Below are 12,035 nucleotides of genomic sequence, written 5' to 3'. Positions count from 1 at the left end.
CTCTTCTTCCCGGAAGGTGGAATTGTTGGGGGCGTGTCAAGAACCAGTTCCAGTTGAGGCGGGGTTGAAGCTGCCTTGACAGAGGAGAATCACCACGCCCTTCATCCTCACTTAACTCCTCATGCTCTCCAGTGCTATTGCCATTAATCAGTTCATTGTCTTCCTCTTTTTCCTTACACTTCCTCATCTGGCTGTTCTTAAAACTTTTTTCTGTAACTTGCAGGATTCTTTAAGGCCAATTGTAGTATGCTGTATATATAGAATGTTTCCTTGGAAATTGAATCAGGAACTTTATCATTGTAGTATTCACATAGTTGATCTCCTACCAGCTTCCAATTATCTGCCCCTATATCTTCTTCCTTTAAGAACCAAGGGGACGTGCGTTCTAATGTACCCAAGAGTCTAGGGGTCTGCAACCAAGTTATAATTAAACCGTGTCCCTTGATCAACTCAAGTATGCTTTCTATAGCGCTCCCTCCAGGTGGAGGTGGGGGTGGGGCTAAGGCTGGGGCTGGGGATGGGGTAGAACTTTTCCTATTATCTGCCCCATTTCAGCTAGAAAAGGTTACTAGTTTAGCCCTTAACAAAGTAAGTTCCCTGTTTGTCTATTAAAATACTCACCCCATTTCCTGGTCACCAGGGACTTCTTCAGTGAAATTAGGGTCCACACGTTGGGCACCAAATGTGAAGACTGAGCACCCTGGATGCCTTAGAATCAGCCGGAGTCAGGATAAGCAAAAGTCCTTGGTCTTTATTCTTGGTCTTTAGCGATAGAAGTGAATTGGATGGACACAGGATCTCCAAGACCTTCCTTCTCTTCCTCTACAGCCAAAGTAATCCTGGCTAGCCATACTCCACCCCCTAGTCCCTCCTACAATTCTCTGTATACACCAAAAGAATAGTGGTGTATACAGCACAGAATAGTGGGAAGGGCCATTTTTATGCTAATAGAGTTTTGTCCAATAGGTAATTAGCCTTAAGTGCTCGATTGTCTGACGCCAGTGCATCAATTCAGAGTTTCAGCCCTTTACAGTTGTGAAGGTCAAATGAACTAATATATGTAAAGTATTTATCAAATCTTAGTTTACGGGTTATTATTATTATTTTTAAGAGTTTATGTTGCTTTGGACCCCAATGAGCTAGAGAGGATGCTGTTTAAGGGGGTGCCTCAGGAGTGGCCCTGGGACCACACAACAGCCTCCTACTGCCTCTCCTTCCATCAGTGGCTATGGGGAGACAGGGGCCTCCCTTCATTTCATGCCTTTTCTGTCTGCAGATCATTGCCTGTGGGATCACAGTCATTGTGCTGTCCAGATTCTTCTCCCTCACCTCTTTGGTATGGTATAGTCTGGCAACTGAGGCTGGGATGGGGAGGTTTGGCAAGAGGGGAGCACGGGAGCTCCCTTTGTGGGGTGCAGCAGGAGATTTGGGGACCATGGCATTAAGGAGAGTTGGGCTCCCCCAGAGAACATTAGGACGTTTGAGTACAAAGGAAAGAACACTGTCTGGAGAGCCAGAAGTATCGACTTCTGCCCCTGATTGAGCCCCTTCTCCATGTTTCCTCCTACAGAAAATGAGGAGGTTGAATTTAATGATTTTTATCCCACTTCCCTTAGCTGATAGTGCTAGTTTATTATACACATGCATGTATGCACGTGTGCACACACACACACACATTATCATCTTGGGCTCTGTGCCCCTGAAAACTGGTCACAGCTGGTGGGAGGAGAGATGGCTTAGCCCGAGGCCTGTGTTTGTTGGGGAAGGGTCTCTTCTCTGCCCACTGCCCCTTCCCCACAAATGGACCTTTTTTCCTCCAGCGATGGACAGTGTTTGCTGCCAGTGTAACCAGTGCCCTCTTCTCCCTGGTCTGCTCCCTTGGACTCCTGGCATCTATTGCCATCACCTTCGCCAACCAGGGCCGGTCACTGCTTGCCACCTGCTCCTTCAGTAACTCCGAGCTGCTCTCCCTGACACCGGACTGCCCCTTTGATCCCACCCGAATATATGTAAGTAACTCCCAATGATGAGTCTCCAGAGGACAAGGAGACCCTCTGCTTATAAGTTAAGTTTCAACCTCCCCCTAATTTTCTCTTAGGTCCCCTGTCCACCTTTTATGACACCCCCCACTCCATAGGATCCTCCCTGAGGTGCCTATAAATGCTCTCTGGGGGCAGGGCTCCCTGGGTACCTAAGTGTCTTGTATGTAAGTGACCCCTTCGGTCTTGGCTCCCTGGACCACCCTTTAGACCCACATATATTTAAGGCAGTGACTAGGAGAGGGCAGCCTCCCAGGTGGTTCAGTCCCAATTTTTTCTGGCTCAGAACTTTCCCTAGGTGACCTTCTTCAGTCTTCAGGGATTGGGTCAGACATTCTCTGGGGTGCATTTTAGCTCTCCACCTAGCAGCCTAGCATCCCTTCACCTCCAGACCTGAACTTTCACTGCCTCTCCTCCCACAGAGCTCCACCCTGTGTCTCTGGGCCATCTCCTTGGTCCTTTGTGTGGCTGAAAGTTCCTTTGCTGTGCGCGCAGCCCAGCTCACTCACCAGCTGCTGGAACTGAGACCCTGGTGGGGGAAGACTAATCAGTTGGTAAGGACTCTCCCAGTCCTCCTTATACTCCCATGCCCACCCTGTGCTGGGCCTGGGAGTCAGGACCCCTTGGCTTCTCTCTAGGAGCTGCCCAGGTGTGTGACCCCCGTTGCCCAGCCTCATGCTTGACAGCATGTTTCTTCCTGTTTACTTCCTTATCCGGCAGGGGACAAGAGACTGTCCCCAGTGAATGAAGGTGAGAAAACCCGAGACTTAGCTGGCTAGGGAGAGCATTTCATTATCTCCCAGCTAGTCCTTAAAATTCAGGTCCCGGGTTGGAAAATGCCATCTCCTATCACCCAATAAAGGGAAGCAGCTTTCCTTAGGCGAGGGCTCCATCCCCTAGTAACTAATAAAAGGGACCTGCCCTTTCCATGGGACTTTGCCAGCTCTCTCTGAGAGCAGAGAGAAATCAGCAGGCAGAAGTGTGTTCGTAGAATTTCCCAATTCTGGGAGAAACCGCAGAAACCATTGAATTCAAGCCTCTTCTCCTCAATAATAATCTCCAGATATAGGGGTGACTTGTTCCCCATAAATTAAAGCCTGGAGCATGACAGAGAGAAGATGGGAAGAGGGAGGGTATGTCCAGTGCCTTGAGCTCCCCAGAGGGTGGACCCTAACTCACAGACTTCCAAATGAGGATTTTAAAAGTTACCTAGTCTAACCTCCCATTTTACAGATAAGGAAACCGAGGGCTTAAAGGGACTGTGAGCTCAGGTCCGAGCTCAGGTAGGAAGGAAGCTTCAGAGTGGGTTATGAATTCAGGTTCTCCAACTCTGAGAGACTTTAGTTGAGGTCCTCCCTAGAAAGCATCATTTTCTGACTTTTCCTTTGGTCCCAGAAATCTAATTGGCAAGACTGCCACATGTCCAGAGGAGGCTAGCCAGGTGGGGAAGGGAAACTAAAAGTGTCCCCAATGACAAAAAATAACATGATCTCTCAGATTTCTTCCGGATCTATGAGATGTAAGGGTATTCAACGGGTGAAACTTGAGGGAAACATGGAAGCTCTTTCCAGTGTGAAGGACTCTCATGTGGGGAAGGGATTGTTCTTGTTCTTATGGTCCCAGATGGGTGGGGGGTGGGCAGAAGAACAGGGTTCAATTTTTAACAATTAGAGGTTGCCTAAAGGGAAAAGTTGCCTAGGAGAACAGCATCTGGAGCCTCCTTTTGGGGGATCTCGTGGAGGATAATTCTGCCTTGGTTGGGAATTTGGAGTAGAAGGCCCTTCTGTGGCAGGGTTTTGTGGCCCTTCCAGACCAGGACGCCTTTTGGGAGGAAGGTTAGGGACAATCCCCTCAGCCCAACTCCCATCTGTTTATTCTGCCTGTTCTCAGCCCACTCAGGCTGTGTGTGTGTGTGCTGGTGAAGGTGGGCAGGGGGTATTCCGTGACCAACGGGGACTTGCTCATGACTTCTGTCACAGATCACAGAAAACTCAAGTCAAGATCTGCCCAGCTGCTCCCGCTCAGAGCCCACAATCCCCTGAAAGATGAAGGACTTAGAGGCTCCCGGCCCCTGGATCCCGGCCCCCCAGGGCAGACGCGGATCCCGTCTCTTGGAAGGAGCCGAGCAGGCGCCAGTAGCCTCCCTAGCCCGTCCTGCGTCTGAAGCCCGCCGGCTCCCCACAGCCACCACTCCCAGCCCGTGGCCACTCTGGCCCAGGGCACAGCACTGAGACAAGACTTTATTCTGCAGTTATTAAAAAGAACAAAGTAATTCCAAGTGAATGCATGCTCAGAGGAGGGGTGGGGATTGCTGATGCTGCCCCTGGGCCTAGGACTGGGGCAGGAGGTGAGGGGACTGTGAGACACCCAGCTTTAAGGGTGGGTTGAGGGATAGAGCAGACAGGTCTGGGTGTGATGGGGAAGGGCCAGGGGGTGGGTAGACCCAGACCCACATCTGTGCGTGTACATTTGGAAAAGTGCTCAGGGCAGGGCTGCCCCTGGGGGAGGGGGCTCATGATTTGCTTCTTCCCACAATCCCCTGCCAGCTCCCCAGACCTCCAAGCCAGGGCAGGAGAGACCCAGATCTGGATAAGTATCCAGGGGGCTTGAGCGAGGGGGGAGCAGAATATGACGACAGTGCCATATGCCATTGGCCACCTCCCACCTCCAGAACTGCTCCCCCATCTCCAGCCCCTCCACAGGCAAAAGCTCCGGACTCCTTCCTGGCTACCACCCCCACTTCTCTTGAGCTCCAGGGCTGGCTAGACCTTATTCGGAGTGGGGGGCATCCTGCTGTTGGCCATGGATGGGGGATGTGAAGCTCCCTTGCAGGGAGACATTTGTCCCCTTGGCTGAGAAACCTCATGGACAGGGAAGATCCACTGGATATCAGGCTTCTAACTGTCTCTGTACTTCGAGGGGAGGACCAGGGTAGGGTAAGGGGGCAGCTCCTGGATGCACGGGGACACACTGTCTTCCCCATTGCAAGTATGTCCCCGTGCCCAGCTCCTGCCATTCTTTGTCCAACCACCCCAGGGTAATTGGGCTGAGCCCTGGCCAGAGGCTGGGGAAGGAGGCAGACTCTACCCCTGCTAGATGCAGATGGGACCCAGGAATCTGGGGTAGGAGCAAGGGACAGTTTAGACCCCACCCTAACCTGGGCTTTCCCCAAATCCAGTCTGGACACAAAGACATGGGAAGGGAAGCTGGGGGAGATGGGAGTTGAAGACAGGGTAAGGCAGGGTCCCAGCCTGGCCCTCGACCCCTCCTTCTCCACATCCCCCCGGAGGCCCCAGGCTCAAAACTGGGAGGTGCTGCTGGGGTCACACTGAAGCAGCCGGACAATGGATGGGTCGCTCTTGGCTCCTCTGATGAATTCCTCCAGGGACAGCTTCCCTGGTGGGGAGGACAGTGGTCAGTTTGGAGAGAACATCAGTCATTTGGGCGGGAGTTGACTTGAGGGGAAAGCTGTGATTTATTGGCGAGGGAGGGAGTGGGGCGGGGAATAGGGAAAGGCGAAGGGGTCAGATTTCGGAGAGGATCCCAGCCCCAGTGCCCTCACCATCATTGTTTGTGTCCATCTGGCGGAAGATTTTCTCAGTCCGCTTCTCAGGGGTAGATTCATCCTCCGGCATCTTCATCACAGAAGACACCATCTTGTAAATGGCCTAGAGTCAGGAGTAAGGAGGAGATGGATTGGTCAGGGTGGACTGGGCCATTCTTCCCAATTTCTTCCTTGCCATGATAGATGGCAAATGCTTCCTAAGTATGGGAGTTGAAATGACCCGAGCTATTGACCTCTGTGAACAGCAGGGGGTGCTCTGGGCCACGATCCCTTCCCTCCACTGTCTCCCTAGTCAGAATGAGAGGCTACAAGATTGAGGGCCCAGGGAATTTCTCCTAACTTGGATGTCTAAGAAAAGGAAACGTTAGTGCATTTGGGGGCAAACCTACCTCTTCTGTTTCTACATAAAGAGATCTAAATGAGCATCTGCTCTGGGAGTGCTCGGCTTGGGCATGTGGGGCAGGGGTGCACAATGGGGGGAGATAAGACCCTGCAAGTAGAAATTATGCAAATGGATGCACGTTCAAACATCAGCTGTCAGATATCAAGTGGGGAGGCAAGACTAGTAAAGAGGGTTCAGCAACTGGAAGATCAAGGAGCAGCTCTTTATACCAATTTATATGAAATTATGCAGATGAGCACCAAGGACAGCGCTTGGAGGGCAGAGTTAAGCCGTTCTGAGAGGAAGCACTGGTTTCCACCCCCACTCCAATAAGCACTGTAGGGAAATGGATTTCCCTGCGATGAAAAGTGAAATAATGATCCCAAGCTCCATCCTGTGGGTGGAACAATCCAGGATCAGAAGGGAGAGGTCAGTGTTCACAGGAACACCATGTTCGAGGGTACAGAGCATGGAAAGAAGCTTGGAATGATCTTGGATGTGAATAATTAATAACTAGCATTTACATAGCACCTGCCATGTGCCAGGCACTGTACTAAGCACTTTACAATTATCTCTTTTGATCTCATGGTCCAGTCTCCTCATTTACAGAGGAGAAAACTGAGACACCATGAATTGACAGCACAAACTAGAACCCGGCTCTCCTTCTCCCTGATCTTTGTCATCTTTCTCCAACACTACTTAGTCAAGGGACAGTAAGGATAAAAGAAGCCAAAGGGCTGGACAGGAGCATGGCATGAGATCAGCCTAAATGGGTAGGTCGGAACTAATGGGTGGAGAACCTTCAATGGCAGGATCAGTAATTGTGGCTTTGATCATAAGACACTGAGCAGAGCAGTGAAGTGATAAAAACAAGATTAAAGACAGAAACTGTGTCCCCATTGTACTTGGTACCACGCCAGGCATCCCAAAGTATTCTGTCTACCCCATACCCACCTGCTAGCCATCCCTTTATTAAGATCTCGCCTGGATCATGGCTGTAATCTTGTGATAGTCCATCCCAACTTCACTTTTGCCCCATCAATCCCACATTTACATAATACCAGATATATGCATCGATATACTATTTCCCTGCTCAATAATCTTCAAGAGTTCCCTATTGCTGATACATGGCTTGTGTCCCATGTCTGTAATGTTCTGTGTTCCTACCTTTACCTCTTAGGATCCTTAGCTCCACTTAAGGATTCAAGTCAGGTGTCACCTCCTAGAGCAAATCTTTCATGACTCCTCATCTCCAACCACTGCTGCTAGTGATTTCTCCATCCTCAAATGATTATATATTTGTGTTGTTATTTAGCCATTTGCAATCATCTCCAACTCTTCAGAACCCCATTTGGGATTTTCTTGGCAGAGATACTGGAATTTCCTTTTTTAGCTCATTTTACAGATGAGGAAACAGGCAAACAGGGTTAAGTGACTTGCCCAGCTAATCTGAGGCCAGATTTGAACACATGAAGATGAATCTCCCTGATTCCAAGCCCAGTGCTCTATCCACTGCAGCACATGTTATATCCCGCTGTAAAATGTAAGCTACCTGAAGGCAATTTTTACCTTTTTTTTAATATCCATATTACTCAAATGTTGAAGTGCTTAAATAAAGTTCAGATGCTTATGTCTGGCATTCAAGGCTCTCCCAATTTGATATCACTCTGCCTTTCTAATCTTATTTCATAGTTCTCTACAAACACTATACTCCAAGAAAACTGGATTAATGCTTTATTTCTGCACCCACTCCCCAATATAAAGAGCTTTTTTTCCTCTTTGGTGTCTCACCTACCCAGTTCTCTATGCTTGTAATCTCTTCCCTCCTTTTCTTCACCATCCTTGAAATCTCATCTCAAATATCACCTCCTCCGAGAAGCCTTGTCTGAATCATCTATCGATAATGATCTTGCCTTCCAACCCTCACATAGCACTTTATATTTCTCCAGGGCACTCATGTTATATTGTATATTAGAGGGATCAATTTGTATCATGTCCCCCTACTAGAGACAGTCTACATTTTTGTCTATATTTTGTATCTCCCTCATAACACAGGGATGTCCTGAACATAGAAGATGTTATTAAATATTGACTAAGGGGATGAATGAATAGTTGGATTCTACCCTGCCCGGGTGGTGGGAGACCAAGCGGGATGAGGGGAGGGTGGCTGCAGCGTACCTGGACAATCTCCAGCATCTCCTCCCGGCTGATGTAGCCGTTGCCATCCAGGTCATACATGCTGAAAGCCCACATGAGCTTCTGCTCCAGTTTCCCTCGAGAGGTGACACTGAGAGCGATGATGAACTCCCGAAAGTCGATGGTGCCATCGCCATTGGTATCAAAGGTGCGGAAGACGTGCTCGGCAAACTTGGAGGCATCTCCATAGGGGAAGAAATTGGCATATATCTTCTTGAACTCCTCCACGTTGAGAATGCCTGTGGGGCAGTCTTTCAGGAAGCCTTTGTACCACTCTTGCAGCTCCAGATCGGAGAACTCCGTGTTTTCCCGAAGGTCCTGTAGCATCTCTGGGCGCAGTTTGCTGTTCTGCTTTCCCATGACAGCGGCAGTGGAACTTCAGAACCCCTGCTTGCATTCCACAGGAAGAGCACAAAGAAAAGAAAGATAGAAGGAGAGAGAGACAATGAAGGGGGGAAAGGGATAGAGGGAGTTCCAGGGATAATTTTGAAGACAGAGAGATGCAAATAGTCATCTCAACAAGGAGCCAATGAGATAGCCAGGGACAAAGGGAGTGGAAAGCAATAGAAGGGTGTAAGGAGGCACAGAGAAATAATGTCAGGGAATCAGAAAGACAGAGACAGGGAGAGACAAGGAAGGAGGGATGGATAGCAATAGGCAGTGAGATAAGAGGATTGAATGAAGTACAAAAATAGGAAATGGGAAACCAGAGAGAGAAAGAGACAGAAATGGAGAGATAGGAAGAGACAGAAATAAACAGAAGGATGAGGGAAAACTCAGAAAAGTTGTAATGGGAAGCCAGAGAGAGACAGGAAGAGACAAGGAGAGAGGGATAGAGAATTTGTGATAGAGGGAAGGAAGGAAGTAGAGAGAAATAATGATAAGCAGTCAGAGGGACAGACAACGATGTAGGGATGGATAAATAGAAGAATCGATAGAGGGATGGAGACAGGGTTGGTCAGAGTAATACAGAGGATGGAGCAACAGAGAAAACAGACATGAACAGTTACAAGGATGAAGAGAAGAATAGAAAAGGGAAGGGATGGGAAAATAGCCAAAAGGAAGATTGGAGACATTGGAGAACTTGCTTTCTTTCTGACTCCATCTCACTCTTGCCCAGATAGTCTTTCTCCAAGAATAGGCTCAGAAGGGAATTTCTTCAGTGAGAAAAGAATGAACCTAGAAATTTCAGCTTCCCAGCCAACGTTTGTTCACTCTACCCCAGCCTGCTTTTTCCCTCTGCTCTTTGAATGACCTTATTTATATCCAAGCACATCTAAGATCACCATCACATAACTCATGCACATGATATCACAAAATTTTGGAATAAGCGTGCTGGACAATGTTGACCATGCAGCTCCACCTCGTTAGTGTAAGATGAAGAAACTGAGGGAAAATAAGTCGTCCAATATCACACAGCTACATAGTGTCCTGGGACCCACATCCAGGCCTCCTGATTCCTAAGCCAGAGTATTCTCTCCAGCTTTCTCTACTGCTCTTTAGAAACTTAACACACATACTTGTGCATGCATAATTACTCATCTAGACACTGGCCCCAATATCCTCCAGTACCCTGGGCCACAGGATAGTCCCTTTGTCATTTTCCTTCCATTGCCCCATGGTGAGAAAAATCCTGTGCCTTCTAATTACCTGCCCCACTTTCTTTACCCTTCATAAAAACTGGAAGAGTCCCATTTCCCAGGGAGAAAGAGAAGAGAAGGATAGAGGGGGGAAAAGGCATCTTGAAAATGGCTGACCAATTTGTGTGTGTGTGTGTGTGTGTGTGTGTGTGTGTGTGTGTGTGTGTGTGTGTAAGAGACAGAGAGAAGAAGGGGCAGCGGACTCTGTGAGACTATGTAATTGCATGTGTTCGTGTACGGATTTCTGTGCACCTGTAATTGCATACATGTGGAATGATATATGCCTGCAAAACATGTGGCTTTATGTTCTTGTACATAAATGTCTACAGGCTTGAATAAGTACATGAGTGCATTTGTGTGCATAAACCTGTGACTGTCTATTATCTACGCATACATGCACTCGCATCCATGTCCATGCATCTGTAAATATATTCATACATCCATATGTTTGCAAATATGTATTCCTGTCCTTCTTGGATCAGCCCTCCCTGTCCTAAGAATCCAGATATACCACCTTCCTCCCCAAATTTTGATGCTTTGGGCTGTGGACCCAGGCCAATGATATATCCCACTCTCTGTGGTATAGGGGAGTCAGTTAGGGAAGTAGATCCAATCATTTGCTTTTCTGCTACCCAAGAAGCTGGGCCTACAGTATGGAGAGTATTTGTCTCCTGAGTAAAGGGGCTTCAAAAAACAGCTGGACTGAGATAAGGTAGATCTTCTCAGGCCTTAGATCACTGGGAGGAGGGAGGATGGCACACCAGGACAGGACCTTTTCCTTTCTTCAGCCTTCCAAAGTGATTCCACCACCCTATCCCCAAAGGGAGAAGGGGGCCAAAAAGAAGGGGCTGGAGTTAGCAGTCCAGAAGATCCTTCCCCCACCCCCCAAGAAGAAGAGAAACATCCTGGTTTTCCCTCTTCAGAGAAGTGCCAGAGCTTTCCTCCCCTGCCCACACCCAGTACCACACAACTGGAAACCCATCTCCAGAACTCCCAGCCTAGCCTGAAAGGGCTGCCAGAAACGGAATGCCAGGTCCCCTGGAGTCTGTCGGAGGCTCCTGGACCATCCACTCCTTTCTCTTTCCACCATCAAGTCTTCCTAACCCTCCAATCCCCCCTCAAAACCCCAAATCCTCCCTCACTCTGCATCTTTCCCACATACACAGCCGATAATACCGACATTGTCCTACCCCGGATTTGGGACACCCTCTCAGCCTCTGGATTCTTGTTCTTGCTCTGGGATACTCCTACCCATATTTTCCCGTCCCCATTGGACAGCCCCCCTCCCCACCACTTGCAGGGGTTCCTGCTCCGATTCCCCAGGCAGAGGAGGCAGTGGGCAAATGGGGATCCCGGGCCGAGCAGCGAATCTGGCTTCTGGAGAAGAGAGGGCGGGGGTCCCAAGAGCAGCTCCCCCACTCTGCTCTCCTGTGCATCCTCCCCCACCCTCTGGAGCCCCCAGCCCCTCCCCGGAGCTGCCCCCACTCACCCCTCTGCAAGAAGACACGGACTACGCAGGGAATCCGAGGCGCTGCAACGGGGGAGGCGGCTGAGGGCGGCCGGAGGGGAGGGGGGAGGCCCGGGAGGAGGGGGATGCTGGAAGGCAGGAGGATGGGGGTGCTGGAAGGCGGGGAGGGAGACGCCCCACAGGCAGTCCTACCACTTTTCTCCTCCCCAGGCTCAACCGCGGAGCCCCTCCCTCTCCCCAGGGACTCCCCAACTCCCCCAGCTCGGACCGCTGACTGCGGGGGTGTGGACCTCACCTCACTTATGCCCCCCCCTCGATTTGGGAAGGGATGGCTGTCAGCAGCAAGCTGGACCTCGACTCCTCTTCCCAAATCAGTGTCGCTTCCCCCGCTCTTACCTCACACTCCTCCCCTCCAGGCTTCAGACCCCAAACTCCCAGAGAGGGGGTGCCCTTCCCAAAGCTGGGGGAAGGGTCCCAGTGCGTCTCCCCTCCTCCCCACTGCTCCGGATCTCAGGTCTCTACCCCACCAGGCACCTCAGGTTCCTCCGAGGAAGCTGGAGGCGCCTCCCTATGCACCGCCTCCCCCCACCCCCCCGCCCCCGGACACCCCTCCCCAGGCCTGGATTTCCCCTGAGCTGAATTGAGCCAGACAGGGGCCGGGGGCCCGCTGCTGGGAGACTAGATACCTGGTGAGGTAGGTGCAGCTAGGGATTCCGAGGGATCCCCCTCCCGCTCCCCTCTCGTG

General features: G+C 50.2%; 2 protein-coding genes across 6 annotated transcripts in view; one reads left to right on the top strand and one right to left on the bottom strand.

Moving 5' to 3' along the window:
* The window catches only part of TMEM54 (transmembrane protein 54), a 14,719-nt gene extending 10,408 nt beyond the window's left edge, over nucleotides 1–4,311 (top strand). For 2 of the 3 annotated variants that reach the window (XM_074305408.1, XM_074305406.1), the window contains exons 3-6: nucleotides 1,277–1,336; nucleotides 1,821–2,009; nucleotides 2,462–2,593; nucleotides 4,019–4,311. In XM_074305408.1, the coding sequence (XP_074161509.1) occupies nucleotides 1,277–1,336; nucleotides 1,821–2,009; nucleotides 2,462–2,593; nucleotides 4,019–4,081 (444 nt within the window). In that variant the 3' untranslated portion in view covers nucleotides 4,082–4,311. Of the gene's footprint in view, nucleotides 1–1,276; nucleotides 1,337–1,820; nucleotides 2,010–2,461; nucleotides 2,594–2,677; nucleotides 2,790–4,018 lie in introns of all 3 variants that reach the window. The other variant, XR_012488517.1, reaches the window with a different exon arrangement.
* Nucleotides 4,262–12,035, bottom strand: HPCA (hippocalcin). 3 transcript variants are annotated; one of them, XM_074305409.1, is made up of 5 exons: nucleotides 11,977–12,035; nucleotides 11,312–11,418; nucleotides 8,165–8,569; nucleotides 5,602–5,707; nucleotides 4,262–5,435 (listed from the first exon to the last, which is right to left on the bottom strand). In XM_074305409.1, exons 3-5 carry the CDS (start codon nucleotides 8,540–8,542, stop codon nucleotides 5,338–5,340), a joined length of 582 nt encoding a protein of 193 aa, XP_074161510.1. In that variant the 5' UTR covers nucleotides 8,543–8,569; nucleotides 11,312–11,418; nucleotides 11,977–12,035; the 3' UTR covers nucleotides 4,262–5,337. The 3 variants fall into 3 exon arrangements, with proteins under 3 accessions (XP_074161510.1, XP_074161511.1, XP_074161512.1); XM_074305410.1 differs by lacking the exons at nucleotides 11,312–11,418; nucleotides 11,977–12,035 and adding an exon at nucleotides 11,687–11,852; XM_074305411.1 differs by lacking the exons at nucleotides 11,312–11,418; nucleotides 11,977–12,035 and adding an exon at nucleotides 11,586–11,673.

Source organism: Sminthopsis crassicaudata, chromosome 3, assembly GCF_048593235.1.
Source record: "Sminthopsis crassicaudata isolate SCR6 chromosome 3, ASM4859323v1, whole genome shotgun sequence".
NCBI lineage: Eukaryota > Metazoa > Chordata > Mammalia > Dasyuromorphia > Dasyuridae > Sminthopsis > Sminthopsis crassicaudata.
Note: the sequence above shows the minus strand (reverse complement) of the source record. Positions and strands in the feature narration are given on the sequence as shown.

Excerpts from the sequence above, each read along its gene's own strand:
- HPCA (XM_074305409.1), bottom strand. The coding sequence starts at position 8,542 with ATGGGAAAGCAGAACAGCAAACTGCGCCCAGAGATGCTACAGGACCTT. Across the intron at positions 5,708-8,164 it reads AGATGCTGGAGATTGTCCAG|GCCATTTACAAGATGGTGTC; the intron begins GTACGCTGCAGC and ends TCCTGACTCTAG. Across the intron at positions 5,436-5,601 it reads GATGGACACAAACAATGATG|GGAAGCTGTCCCTGGAGGAA; the intron begins GTGAGGGCACTG and ends CCTCCCCACCAG.